The sequence below is a fragment of the Cricetulus griseus genome, chromosome 8 (assembly GCF_003668045.3).
Source record: "Cricetulus griseus strain 17A/GY chromosome 8, alternate assembly CriGri-PICRH-1.0, whole genome shotgun sequence".
Lineage (NCBI taxonomy): Eukaryota > Metazoa > Chordata > Mammalia > Rodentia > Cricetidae > Cricetulus > Cricetulus griseus.
Genome location: NC_048601.1, coordinates 79,401,114 through 79,416,716, shown reverse-complemented (window position 1 = coordinate 79,416,716; position 15,603 = coordinate 79,401,114). Strand labels below are relative to the sequence as shown.

At 35.3% G+C, this 15,603-nt stretch overlaps 1 protein-coding gene across 3 annotated transcripts in view; it reads left to right on the top strand.

The window, feature by feature from the left end:
• Positions 1-15,603, top strand: part of Grid2 (glutamate ionotropic receptor delta type subunit 2) — a 1,393,268-nt gene that overhangs the window by 236,200 nt on the left and 1,141,465 nt on the right. For all 3 annotated transcript variants that reach the window (XM_035448865.1, XM_035448866.1, XM_035448864.1), the window contains exon 2: positions 9,742-9,897. In XM_035448865.1, coding sequence (XP_035304756.1) covers positions 9,742-9,897 — 156 coding nt within the window. The remainder of the gene's footprint in view (positions 1-9,741; positions 9,898-15,603) is intronic.

Below are 15,603 nucleotides of genomic sequence, written 5' to 3'. Positions count from 1 at the left end.
TCAATTTTTTTCTCCCATTTTAATGAAAGTTTAGGGTATTATTAAAAAACTATAGAGTAAATTGTTACAGAATGAAAAATTTTAAATCTGTTCCATTTCTAAAAATATCTATTCAGCCTATGAGCAGATTTCTACTAAACCACATTATCATTCTCTCACCTCAGTGTTCCCTACCCTCCTCTTCCCTTCTCTGTCTTATAGCCTTATTTGGATAAGAATAATTTCTGTATAGTGTTTCCATGGCCATTTCTCATTTCTTAAACAAGTTTCTTTCCCTTTGTCATGGTTATTATGTTTGCACTGATGTCATGTTTCTTCAGATAAATATAAGACCAGGTGAAACATAGGAACTGAAGAATGGAATTCTTACTTTCAGTAAGAAAGTACAGGAAAGTGTTTGTAGTACTAAATACCTCCTGTGATAATTGGTCTTATTGTCAATTTCCCAGAATCTCGATTTACCCTGGGAGACAAGCCTCTGGATATGCCCAAGAGGAATTGTCTTGATTACGTTAATTGAAATGGCAAGACCACTCTGGGCTGGGATTCTGAACTGAATAAAAAGGATGAAGTGAGTTGAGCTCTCATTGCCTGCTTTCTGCTTTTTCCTCATGGGTGTGCTGTGGTCAGTCACCTTGAACTCAACAGAAACAACTTCTAACTGAGTGCCCTCTACTCTCTTTTGCCTCAAGTTGCTTTTGTCAGGGTCATGTATCAAGCAATAGAAAATAAAAAATGAATACTACTACTGTTATTCAAAAAAAAAAAAAACCTGGATCATTGAATTTTCAAAATAAAATACACCTTAAAACCATCAAATAATTCATCAGAAATTATCTTTGAAAGTTTCCTAATCAATCCATTTAAAACAATGCAAGAGCTGACTTGAGCGAACAATAAACTTAAATAATTCATTCAGGTACTTATGTATATATTTTTAAAAGCCTAGCAAATTTTTCATATGCCATTTGCATCTTTCCACACAACCTCATAATTAATTCCATGATGACCCTGGCAATGCACTCTTTGAACTGGATTACCTAACCTTACAATAATGGTGTTTGAGTATAAACTAAATAGTGATGGATGCAATATGAATAGATAGTAACACTCTTTAAACTGAGGACAGACTACTAAGTAAATATGAAAACTGTATAAAATGTACCTGTTCACAATGTTAACATTACATTTTAAATGAATTATCAAAGCCCTTAGTATGTAAAGATGATTCATGCATTATCATTATATAAATGATACTAATTACTAAAGAGAAAAAAATTTCTTTGAAAATTCCATACATCAACATGGTGTATGTTTACTGTATCTACCTATTGTTACTTCCTGCCAAAATCTCCTCATAGTATATTTTATCCCACCCCAGCTTAATGTCCTATGTTGTTATTATTATTATTATTATTATTATTATTATTATTATTATTATTATTATTATTACTGTTTGTTTTAAATAACCAATACTTAGAGCTTCAGATATGCACATGCATGTGTGGCCATCCACTGTGGTCACATCCTGATGTCTTTAAAGAGAAATGATTCCTCTTCCTCATAAGCCTTCAGCTGCCAATAACTTATTCAGTAATATTGGATGATCCTCATTCCACGATAAGGTCTTAATATTTTCAATATTTTACCATTTATTTATATATGTGTGTGGGGGGGTATGTGCTCATGTTTATTAGTGCCCAAGGAGGCCAAATGATTTCGAGCCTTGTAGAGCTAGAGTGAGTTTGCATCTCTTCCACATGAATGTTGTCACTAAACTCAAGTCTTCTGGAAGAGTAATATGCCTCTTAACTGTTGAACCATCTCTTTGGCTCCTGGTTGTCTTGATCTTGTGAAAGTCTTTTTTGCCAGTGGCCACTGCAAGTGTGGATTCACTTGTACAGTCTTAGTTATAATTTCTATTGCTGTGAAGAGACACCACGAGCATGGCAACTCTATTTATAAAGGAAAACATTTAATTGGAGCTGGCTTATATTTTCAGAGGTTTAGTTCATTATCACCCTGGCAGGAAACTTGGCAGCACGCAGACAGACACGGTGCTGGAGAAGGAGCTGAGAGCTCTACATCTTGATCACAGGCAGTAGAAAACGGCTGTGTATCACACTGGGCAGAGCTTGAACATATAAGACATCAAAACCCACTCCACCCCAAAGGGACAGGCTTCATCTTACAAGGTGACATCTCCTAATAGTGCCAATCACTAGGGGCTAAAGATTTGAATGCATGTGTCTGTGGAGACCGTACATGCTACCACATACACTAGCCGTGCCATGTCCAAGAATCAGCATTTCACTGCTGTGATGTCATCTTTAGGATCTTACATTTTTCCATTTCCTCTACTGAGAAGGTGTCATGGCCTTGGATAGTGGGATATTTCTCTTACCTAACCTAACCAAACGTAACCTAGTCTAACCTAACCACAACTGATTATTCTAAGCTATTTTTACTTAACCCTTAACCATCTTATGTGTCTCTGAATTAGCCACTATTTGCTGAAAAAAGATACTTGTCTAATCAAGGAGGGTAAAAACCATAAATCTATGAAAATAAGGATAAATATTTAGAAGGAAGTTTGACAGCATGGATGAATTAACAAAACAACATTGTGTCTATGGTCCTCCTAGTCATTGACAATTTGCCAGCTTTACAGTAACAGACATATAAATCCTTCATGTATGCAGGTAACATACACAACTAGGAAGCAGCTTTTGTAATAACCTGAATGCGTCTACTCTACCAGTGGTTTAATATTAGCAGCAGGTCAGTGTAGCATGCAGGACCTAACAATGGGTTAGACCTTTGATGTCTTTTCTCTCCCAGAAGCAAGCATAGCACCTTCTGGCACTATTTAAGCTGGTAGCAAAGAAAGATTTTCCTGGCCAACTTTAGATGGGCTGTACCTGAAGTAAGTGATATCTTCAGCATGGGGTTTTGCCAATGAGTTTTGGTTAACAAGCAAGAGCAATATCAATAACCTGTGTTATTTATGGTAACTCCGAGGCTTCCCTGATTATTTGTTGAGAGGTATCCTCTGGTTAGTCCTGAGATTTTCATCTAATAAACCATGTTTTAGGGAAGCAGTATCATCTACTCATGAAGGTTCTTTACTTTCAAATTCCCCTTAAATATATATATATATATATATATATATATATATATATATATATATGTGTGTGTGTGTGTGTGTGTGTGTGTGTGTGTAAATAAGCATATGTATATAACATAATGCATGTAGATGTATATATGCATATATATATAATACATGTATGATTTGTATATATATTATATATAAATTAGCTTATATACTAGAAGATTTCTTTCTGTGTTTTTGTTTGTTTGTTTGCTTGTTTGCTTTGTTTTGTTTTTGTTTTTGTTTTTTTTTTACATAGGGTTTCTCTGTGTAGCTTTGCAGCCTGTCCTGGAACTCACTCTGTAGACCCGGCTGGCCTCACAGAGATCCACCTTCCTCTGCCTCCCAAGAGCTTGTATTAAAGTTGTGTGCCACCACTGCTCAATAATACTAGGAGATTTCTATAAGGCTTCTTCATATATCCTAATTTTTGGTAACCTATCCCTACAGGCTTTCCTTCCTTGTTCCCTCCCCTATGCCTCACTTAAACCCTTATCACCCATTTGACTGCCCTCTTTTCATGTCACCTGGCTTGTACTATCCCTTTTCTTGGCTTGGGAGATTTTAAGGTTTCAATAGCTTTGTCGCTCATGTTGCACCCTTAATTCTGCTTAATTCTTCTACCAACATCTCATTTCCCCATTCTACTTTCTTTTCCATGCTTCGATATTTCTGACCCCAGTGTTCCCCTGCTTACTTTCTTGTCACCTGTATTTTATTACCCACCCTCCTATAAGGCTTTTCTACCCAGTAGCCTATTTCCAGTTTCCCGATGTCCACATATACTCCAATTTAAACATAAAATAAGTGTCAAAGACCTAAAAAAACCACTGTGTTTGTCTTTCTAGATCTAGGTGACCTCCAGAGTATATTTTTAATAGTTTCATCCAAATTTCATGGCTTTCTTTTCCTTTAAAGCTGAGTAATATTCTGTTGTTTATTTATATTATGTCTTCATTTATCAGTTCAGATGATACACATCTTATCAGTTCTCCTCTCTAACTCTTGTAAATAAAGCTGCAATGGACATGAACATGGACGCATTTCTGTAGTGGTATATGGAGTGAGTCCTTGGGTTTTTGCTCAGGAGTGGCACAGCTGGGTCATATGCTCAATGGAATCCTTCGTGTGTATGCCCAGGAATGCCATAGCTGGCCCATACACTCAATGCAGTCTTTCAGGTATATGCCCAGGAGTGGTACAGCTGGCTCATACACTCAATCTATTTCCAGGTTTTCAGAAACCTCCAGACTGATTTTTATATCAGGTTTACTAGTTCATAACTCCCTCTGAAAATAGTATTTCATAAAAACAGAGTAACCAGAGATTTCCTCTGAGTCATGAATTGAAGGACATAGCCCTGAGGGAGAATGCTTAATAGTAGAGTGCTGGTCACTCACCCACAAGGCATGCATTTGATTCTAAGGATCTCAAGAATATTTCAACATACATCTTCTCAGAATTCACTTAGGCAAAATGTAAAGTAAATGGAAAAAAGATTAAGAAAGTTGTTTCAGTTTGGGAATGTTTCACATTACATAATCATCCACAAAAGTTATAATCATAATGTTTGAGAAAAATACACATGCAAACATTTTGTCTAAATGGCCATGCTTTTCAATATAGCACAATGTAATATATTATTATACTATAATAAAATTTATTGTGGTACTATTCCATCTACCCAAATATTTAAAGAATATATTAGATATATACATTACAATAAATTTATCAAAAAAAGATTAGAAAGTTTTTACATTTTTTCATTATTTGAAATATTTTTTTAAATTAGTAACAATCTTGCTTCACATGTCAATCCCAGCTTCCTCTCTCTCCCCTCCTCCCCAACATCCCACCAACCCCCCCAAGTCCCCAGGTAGGGTGAGGCCCTCCATGGGGGATCTCCAAAGTCAGTCATGTCATCCCAGGCAGGGCCTAGGCCCTCCCCCATGTGTACAGACTGAGAGAGCATACCTCCATGTGGAAAGGGCTCCCAAAGTCCATTCCTGTGCCAGGGATAATTACCGATCTACTACCCGGGGCCCCATAGATTTCTGAGACCTCCTTACTGACACCCACACTGAAGAGGTCTCATCAGTCTCATGCTAGCCTCTCAGCTATCAGTCTGGGGTCCCTGAGCACCCCTTGTCCAGATCAGCTGTTTCTGTGGGTTTTACCAGCCTGGTCTTGACCCCTTTGCTCATCACTCCTCCCTCTCTGCAACTGGGTTCCAGGAGTTCAGTTCAGTGTTTAGCTGTGGGTATCTGCCTCTGCTGCTATCAGCTACTGGATGAAGGATCTTATCTTGTTCTCCTCTATTCTTCCTCTTTCTCAACCTTACTGCTCCCCCATGTCCTTTTCTCCCCTCCTTTCTACCCCTCTCTTTCTCACAACTCCCTCTCCCTTCCCCCGATAGACTGTGCAGTGCTCTTAGCTGATGCTCAGCTCAGGGGCTCCTCCCTCTCTAAAATTGGATTCTAAGAGTTTGGCTCACTGCTTAGCTGGGGATCTCTACTTCTGCTTCCATCAGCTACTGAAGGAAAGCTCTAGGATGGCATTTAATGTAGAAAAGAGGAGCCCATTCCACATACAGGGATACTCTCTCAGTCTAGACACCTGGGGGAGGTTCTAGGCCCTTCTCTAAATGATATGACAGACTCTGAAGATCCTCTTTGGAAGGCCTCACCCTCCCTGGGAAGCAGAAAGGGCTTGGGATAGGGGGTGTGGGCACAGGAGGAGAGAAGGGAGAGGGAACTTTGATTGACGTGTAAAAGAAGCTTGTTTATAATTTAAAATTGGTCTAATTACAATTATAAAAAAGAAGAAAGAAAAGAGCCCCTGAACAATTTGGGAGCATGGTGGGAGGGGAGGGAGGCAGGGGAATGAGGAGAGAGAGGAGGAGGGGGGGAGAACATGAAGAATCAGGAAGATTGAGTTGGGAGAGGAATAGAGGAGAGCAAGAAGAGACACATCAATAGAAGGAGCCACTATAGGTTTCAAGAGAAATCTGGCACTAGGGAATTGTACAGAGATCCACAAGGATGACACCAACTAGGAACCTAAGCAATAGTGGAGAGGCTGTCTTATATCTTTCATTTATTTGCATTTTAATTCTGTATCTAAGAGACTAATCTGATATTGGTTCTGCAATTTATGGTAACAGGTTTTGTATCAGGTAAAAATACCTTAGATAATAAAGTCTAACTTGTACTCAGTAGAAATTAGCCACACCACCAATTATAACAGGAGGTTGATTAACATATTCTTTGCAAGACCTATTTGGATCCTATTAAAAGCTGATGTATGTATGTAGAAACATGTGAACAGACACTTAGAACATATGGTTTAAAATAGACTGGTCACTTCAGCATACATTACAAGGAACTGATATCACACTTGGTAAAACAGTGGTAAATACATTTATATTCCATCATGATAGTATTATATTTATTGTTTTAGTATATTATTAACTTATATTTAGGAGTGCTTTCACATATTAAAATGAGTCATCCTTACAAAAATTTTAATCAGAAGGATACACCTAATAATGCCTAAATATTTAAATACACTATCTATCTAAAAAATATAATTCTGTATTTCAGAAAAAACAAAATGGGTAAATATTATAGTCTGCTCTATCTTGTTCCATTGATAAAAATATTAGTATCACTCATTAAATACAAAATGACATAATTAAGAAATGAGGCATTTGTATTTCAATTAAAAGTATTCACTGTCTTTCTTATATGCTCAGCAGTAGACAGATATTCAATGTAGACAGGAAATGAGAGACAAGAGTTACAGAAGCCAAGTGACAGTATTAATGTAATTCATGTAGGGACAAAAGATCATTCAGAAGAGAAAGCCAAATTCATGTAGGGCACTCTTCAGAGATGGAATTTTAGCAGGAAGCCTTCTCAACTATAAAGGGTAACACTGACCTGTCATACTTGCTGGACCTGACATCATCATGCTTTCTTTATTAGAATATTGACTCACACTTTGAATAAAATCTTTCATAACTTTATCTTTCATTCACTGGAAGGCCTGGGGACTACATACCAATTATACAAAATAATCAAACTGCAGATGTAAAATATTCACATTGATCTATCCATTTGCATATGTAAAACACATGTGTTTTATATTAAATTTGTGTATTGTCGAGACCGCCTTGACCAGCAAGGAAGACGCAATGCTGAGACTCTTCCTTAAGCAGTTTACTCAGGAAACTTAAACATTCTTCTGACCCCGGGGAAAGCCCGCCCACAGCTTAAAAGCACTCTTGCCAGCCAACCCCAGAATGCCACGTGGCTAAGGCGGATAGGCTCGAATTTGCTGATGCAAGTTTGAATCTTAGACCAAGCCAAATAAGGAGTTGTTTATTCCAGAGAGCGCTCACCTTCGGGATGGTGGAAGGCAGAAACCGGCGCCATCTTTAAGGTGCAGCGAATCGCAGCTCTCCACAGTGTATGAACTCATAGACTTTATAAGTCTGCATATTAAAGCTGTATAATATTTAAACATACAATGAGTTACACTTTTAAATATATACACAGGTTTTTTTTTGCAGTTACAAATAACAAAAAATATTTGGCTGTATATCTAATTGATTCTGTAGTCATTCATTCATTATTTTACTTAGCCTGAATCAGCCTTTTATATTTTTCTAATTATCCAAATATTTATAGTGAATAGGTAAGGTAGTTTAACATGTATACCTGCTTTCATGATGAAGGATTAAAATAAAATAAAAAGTTATTAATAATAATTAATAAAAAAGTGTGCTCAAATGGAAATGGCCTATAGACTTTTAATGAAGTTAAGAACTGCATTATCTCAAAGGTACATCATAGAAGCCACAACATTTTGTGATTTTGAGCAAGGACACTGGAGTGAAGGCCAGGGATCTTGTCCTTATTCTGATGTGTGATCTGGGTCAAATACATGGAACATATAAGTTTCTAAATCTCTATTTCCAAGACTAAATATATTTCTAGTACTAAAAATAGAGACATAGAATCATATAATATTAGAGATCAAATGAGAGATGTATTATGAAAATTTGATTACAATTTTAAGCTCTGTATGAACTAAGATACTTTTTTATCTTATCATCTATTTTAAGGGATACGACTTGATATATTTATTTTTATGTACATAGTGAAGTGGATACAATATTGAGCACATTTTTATCTTCATCTCCTTCCATGGTCACTCTTGTCTGCCTATGAGAATGTGTTGGAACATCCTAAGCCTGCACTTAGAGCCCATGGTAGACCATGCATGGTAGACCATGTGGCTCTAATTCTCATCTTTTTTGCTTGTGCTTTCACCATTTCCTCCTTACCCTCTTCCCAGTGCCAGGGTAAAGTCTGCAAGTCACTGGGAATTTGTACCCTTCACCGCTGCTTCCTGATTCCTCCATTCCCAGTGGTTGTGAGACCTTTAAGTGATGGGCAGTTTCCACCACTCATCTGCACTTTCTGCTCCTCTTTTGCCCAGTGCCTATGTGAAGTCTGCAGCTACTGAAGGTTGGCATCCTTCACCCCCATTTCCTGCTTCATTCAATCCCATGCCCAGGAGACAACTCAGCACGACCTGGTTCATTCTTTGATTTCTCTTAGTTTCTATGTAGAAGTGAGTTCATGAAGCACTTTATTTTGTGTGTTTGACTTATTTTATGAGTATAATGTCCTCCAGAATTCATCCATACAGTGAATTAGAAAATTAAGAAAATTCTAACACACTGAGAATGTAACTAATTTCTTCAAAAGTAATTTACACATTGACCTTACTACTAATATTGCTCACATGTAGAGTTGCTCATAGGTAGGGTCATCCTGGTGCTGACATGAGACTCGTGATTCATGATGTGACCAGTTTCCTGAGAGATGTTCACTCCACAAGTGGCAGAATGGGATTTGAACTCAATCAGTATGCAGTAGAAACACCTGTGTTTAGCTATTACAATAGACAAACAGCTGTTAAGAGTGAACTGTGGAACTCATTGTCATCATTAGTGGGTGGCATGGGAAATGTCATAGTTAAATTAATCCTTCAAGAAAAAGTTTCTGTTTTTTTTTTTTCAACAGTTCAGAAAGGGTATGAAAACCCTACTCAAAATTGGAGAGAAAAATAAATGCAAAAAAGCCGAAACAATTAAGTTCATAAGAGAATCTGAATTCCTGTCTACTCTGAGAGTGGTGTTCAGAAATGTCCAGATTCTATCTCATTTATATGCAGAAACATTCTTCAGTCTCTGTGATTGCCAAACTTCTAAGGATACTTCATTGTATTATCTTCTGACCTACAAACCCTAAAAACAGCAACAAGCACTTAAACTTGACTTCAGGATGCTCTCCCTGAAACAATTTGAAGTACCATTACTCATCTACACTTGAAAGAAGTGAGGATACATCTATGCTTAGTGAGAGCCCTGTATCCAGGGCAGTGTGTTCCTGCAATAAATATAGTAAAGTCTTTAAGTGAATGTGTACAGTTTTCAAGCAAATGTGTCTCAGGCATATTGCCAGACATCGAGGCAGTGTTTATGTTATTGTTTAATAGAAACATTCATTTCTTTCTAGGAGCAATTTTTGATGAATCTGCTAAAAAAGATGACGAAGTATTCCGTACAGCAGTTGGTGACCTCAATCAGAATGAGGAAATCTTACAGACCGAGAAAATCACATTTTCAGTGACATTTGTTGATGGCAACAACCCTTTTCAAGCTGTTCAAGAAGGTAAGGCTCATTACTGATCTACTATTTATTCTGAATATATTATTATATTGTTCAGTAAAATGGAAATAGATTAGCAAACAGCAATTCAATGTAGGGAATATTCTGTTTGCTTTGGGCTAATTAGATGCTATTTTTCTCTGAGAGTTCTTATGATGTAATTTTTTCTTACATTCAACTTTTGAATGCATGTTACAAGAAAAGTTATTGTGTGGATTGAAATATGGTATGAAAGAGTGCATACGTTTTTCATTCATGAGTTTTATTGAATTGTTATAACTTCAATTGAAATGGAACATTCCTGTAAAATTTGACTGTCTATCAGAATTTTTGCTTTCATTTTCTCTGTAATTACTGCTGACTTGAGTGTTGTTACCACTTGCCATGATGTTTCAGATATACACATGACAAATGCATAGCTGCAAGGGAAACCTAGAGACACTATCCACACATCAGCAGTGTTATACTGTGTTCCTAATCTTCTGACTCTGGCTGTATTGTTTTATTTTCTATAACTTTCCAGACATTAAAGTAGTATCTTCTATTCCTGATTTTCATGAGATTGAATTAAATTTCTCATTTAGAAAAGTAAACTGCAATGCTATTTCTCAGATTATTGGAATTCTCTGTTGAGTCTGATAATCTAATTATTAACTCCATTCTTGGGTAAATGGGTAAAGCACTAATTGTTGGGGAAATATTTCTTTATGGTTGATATATATATTTTTGTGGGGTTTCTTTTGCTGTATTTCATTCCTGCTGCAATCATATTAAGAGATGGGAGATTCGGAAGATGCTAAAGATGATGCTAAAGACATAGGAATCGGCCTTTATATACAGGTTTAGTGCTCCTGAAAATGAGTTAGAGGACACAGCAAGGAGACACTATCTGTGGGATGAGGAATTAATTAGCACTCAATAGGCAAAGTCTGCTAGCCCCATGAACTTAAGCTTCCAATATTCAGAACCGTGAGCAATAAGTTTCCTTTCTTTGTAAGTTACTAATTGAAAAATATCTTCATATATTTGCACAGATTAAGACATTAGTCTGTTTTATATTTTATTGTGACTATACTTTTAGGATAATGAAGAGCATAGTAATCTAGTCAAATAAATTGTGTGAAATATTTGAATCAGAATTGGAAGAAGAAATGACAAATATCACATTGGAAATAGTAAATTAGTTTGGCAGGAAACTGTGTCAAAAGTCTGACATTGAGGGGATGAGAAAACAAGCTCAAGAGTCTGGAACATGCACCCCTTTCATCGACTATCATAAGTTTCCAATGTATATATTGTCTTGTAGGGGACTGGGATGCATTCATTTACTTCTGATCATGAACTGGATATTCCACTTGTGGTCTAAAAATGTTATTGGTTATTATTTGTCTAATATAAAAAAGACTGTATTTTTATGAATTAAACAGAATTAAGATGCAACTATTTTGTCAGAAACTGAAAAGCATGTTGAATGAAGATAATATAGATTTTAATTTTTAATAACTGAATATTAATGCAAGGCCAAATTAAAATGCACCAAAATATTTCACATTAAAATCATAGTTAAGATATTATTTAAAAGCTCAAATAATATATATGTTGAGAAATCTTTTATGTAAGCATGTATAACATGTCTGTATCATAAACTATAAAGGAATTTGAAAAATAGTGTAGAATTTGAAGAAAATACTCAACAACTTGTAGAGTATATTTTCTCTAACAATCATTTTCTCCATGAATGCTTCAAGACTTCTTTTGTCACCTAGTGCTTTCATGACAATTCTGGGAGCAGAAAACAAAGAGGTATGATAGATTGATCTTCTGAGTCTGTAGGTGTCAATCTTAACTTCTCTCCAAATAAACTTCAAAAATTAAATTAGATACTAATGTCTTCTAAATGCCTATGTTGATTGAAAAATGTACATTGAAGGAAATTATAATGTTTGAATAAATTTACTCACACCATTTTTAAAGAATACATTAAAAACAGTGAGGTTTTAAAATACTACAGTGATACTCCTTTAGACTGCTTTGTGCATCTATCCCTCTGGTAGATAAGTTCTAGAAACAAAAATATCTCTCAACAGAACTGTAGTGACTTGAAAGAAGTTGTGGCACTGAAAGCAAATTGGGAGAGAAAATAAGTTGGCCAGATGGAGTCCACTAGATATCTGACAGGCATGCTGAAGGAGCTTGACAAATTGCCTGGATGATGTCTGATACTAACAAGATGTTCTGGACCAATTATATGGATGGTCTGTGCTGGGTGGTGAGACTGAAATAAGTTACAGCTTATTTAAGGAAGCTCCCTGTCAATAGTTTATTTCTAGAAGGATTTGGGGTGTTTTGTGTTATAGTGTGTGTGTGTGTGTGTGTGTGTGTGTGTGTGTGTGTGTGTGTGTGTGGTGTGTGTGTGTGTTTACTGAGACAGGATTACTCTGACTCCCAGAGAACCTCCTGCTTCTGCCTCCCAAGTGCTGGGATTAAAGGTGTGGGTCAGAACTATCTGGTAGGATATAGATTTATTTTCCAAGTAAAAAATAATTATTTCAAGTGATACCATAAGATATTGGTTCAAAAACATCCCACAGAAACTATCCTAACTAAATGAGAAGAAGAAACTATTTAAAAAAAATAATTTTCTTAAACAGTATCAAGAAATTTAGAAGAAAAACTTTGTATCATCAAAGATTGATACTTTTTATGATCATCTCTTCATAGCTATACTTACCTGTTAAAATGAATTCAGTATTATCAATTTATTATGTTATGGAAAATATTCAATTATCACATAATTTATAATGATCTTATACAACATATACAAAATTTACAGCTTTGATAATGTTATATTTTATATACATTTATTTTAATGTCAAATTATGATACCTTAAAATACAGCATCATTAAGAAAGGGGAAATTTGATAAATAATGAAAGATAAGAGAGATCTAATGAACAAAGTTGTCACTCAAAAGACAAATTATATCTAATACCCTACACTTAATTCATATTCCACTCAACTAACCATATTAAGAACAGAGTTTGGGGCTGGGAATGTTAAAGTGCTTATGTACCAGGCATATAACCAAGAGTTCAATTTTCAGACTCACCAAAAGATATTCTGAAGAGCTAATTTTTAAAATGTGATATTTCTATTGTCACACTTAATAGTGGAGAAACATGAATCAGTGAAATGCTGATTGAATACAGAGACAATACTAATGGTTCTTGTCATTCTGTGGTTTCACTATAGGATCTGGGGGGTAATAATTTATAGTAAAGTAAGTTTCTACAAATCCATACATCTGTTATGAAACAGTATTAACATTACATTCTTTGATGATTAATGACTGTTTTGATTATACTTCTCATATTATACCTATAATCTTAGTTCATACATCTAAGTGAATAATAGAGACAATACTCTGTTGTTATAAAACTAATCTAGAAAGAATTTTCTTTCAGCAAATTATATTTTCTTTACCCTTGATCATATTTTATGTAAATCAATATTACACTCATGTAATAAATTGTTCAATAGTAATCATAGATGAATTATTTTCACACCTTAAAATAGGATGTTTTTGTTTCTTATTAATTTTTTAAAAAACATTTTGATAACTAGGGGAAAGGATTTACTCCCTTTCCAGATGGTATATAAGAGGAAATAATCACACAATATATTTGTGAAAAGCCAGTTTCTATGTGTGAATGGAAATATGAGACATTTTGAAATTTTGAATGTGGGGTTTGGCTATTAAGATGAAGAGAGGTGAGGCAATTATTATAATTCTTTTATAGTATGTGCAATTATCATCAGTGAAGGATGAAATAAGAACTTAAACAAGTGGTGTAAGTTTTAGTTACTGCATTAAGTACAACTATGCACATGCAGGCACACTTTTGTACATATATATACCTATCCTGAGAAGTCAATATTAGTGTAAGATTTCAAAAAATAACTGTAGATAATGAAAAAGTGGGAGATGTATATGTTTTTGTGTGTATTTCATGTGAATTAGTCATACTCTTTGCATGAGACAGTGGGAGAATTCCAGTCTGTATTATAAACACAATTGTGCGGTATAAATTAATAATATTATTTCACCCTTGGAATTCCTCATCTGTTAAAAGTGAAAAATTCAGAACCTGCATGGTATACTGTAAAGGCACTTTTAACCAGTGTTTTTATGCCTCTATAACATATTCATAGTGTTTAATTTATCCTTAGATAAGGACTTCTATTTAGATTTTTTCTATTTTTTTTCTGTGATTGATTTTTAAATAAACCCTTCCACCTCATCAACAGAGTCAGCACAGCACAAGGAGTAGGTCACCATCACCACTCTCAAGAAATGATCTGTTGTTAGACTTCAACAAAAGGAATGGCTCCATTTTCTGTTTCATTTTCTCCTAGGATTGTTTCTTCTGTGTATCAAAGAACAGACATGTTAGTAATTTTGTTTCCCTGTGGACGAAAGACCCAACCAATACAATTTAACTGATGATTGATTTTTTGTTTGTTTGCTTTGTTTTATTTTGTTTTTTCCAGACAGGGTTTCTCTTGTAGCTTTGGAGCCTATCCTGGCACTTGCTCTGGAGACCAGAATGGCCTCGAACTCACAGAGATCCACCTGCCTCTGCCACCTGAGTGCTTGGATTAAAGGTGTGCACCACCAATGCCCATCAAAAGTTTTATTTTAATTGTGATTTTAGACATATGTAAGCCCACATGTTGGGGAGGAAAAGGCTTCAGGAAGAGATTATTTGCAGGTAGTGGAAGATAGTACTGATGTAGCTTACATGGCATCAGGGTATAACTGGACCCCATGGCTGGGCTGCTAATCTACAAAGGCCCACAGAAAGTACCTACTTCCTTCAGGAAGGTCTTATCACCTGAAAGGTCACATAACTAAGATTCAAAGTCAGGAAGTGTTTGAAAATGATCTGTGAGAGATATTCTAGATAAAAATCTTATCAACTTAGAAAAGACTTACATGAAAGACTGACAACGGTACTGAAAGAAGTAGTGGCTAATCATGTTAATTCCTTACAGACAGCCCATGGAAGGAGAGAGTTTATAAGAAAATATGAGTAGGTAGAATGTACTAACAAGAGTATTTCACTAGATACTGCATACAAAAACCTGACCTGAAATGGTCTTTTGTGTAAAATTTCTGGAACGACTGATCACTGAGCACCGATATTTAATAGCAAAATTCATCTAATGATTTTCACATAATTACTTTTGTCTAAAAGCTACCAAACCCTGACTCTTATAGGGAGTGTAATGGCAGAACTATACTGTAGTCATCAAGAATTATTCAACAAAATGTAGAACTACCATTTCTTTCTGAGCTATTACAAAGCACTATGAACTATATCATTATTATGAAAAAAACAAGTTCATGGAAATGTTTAGTGCATATATATATATATATATATATATATATATATATATATATCTGAAAAGGAGGAAATCAAGATGTGAAATATTTTTCATTGAAAAGACTAGGGAATTTTATTCATTCCTGATTGGATTGGCCTCATGAATCTTCCAAAATGAAGTCATTATAATAAACATACAAAGAAAACTTTTAAACCAAAGATGATTTCCTGTCTAGATGATGACATCAGCCTGATGGTTTTTAAATTATAGCAGAAATGCACCATTGTCTTGAATAAGCAGATACCATATACAGAACCAAAA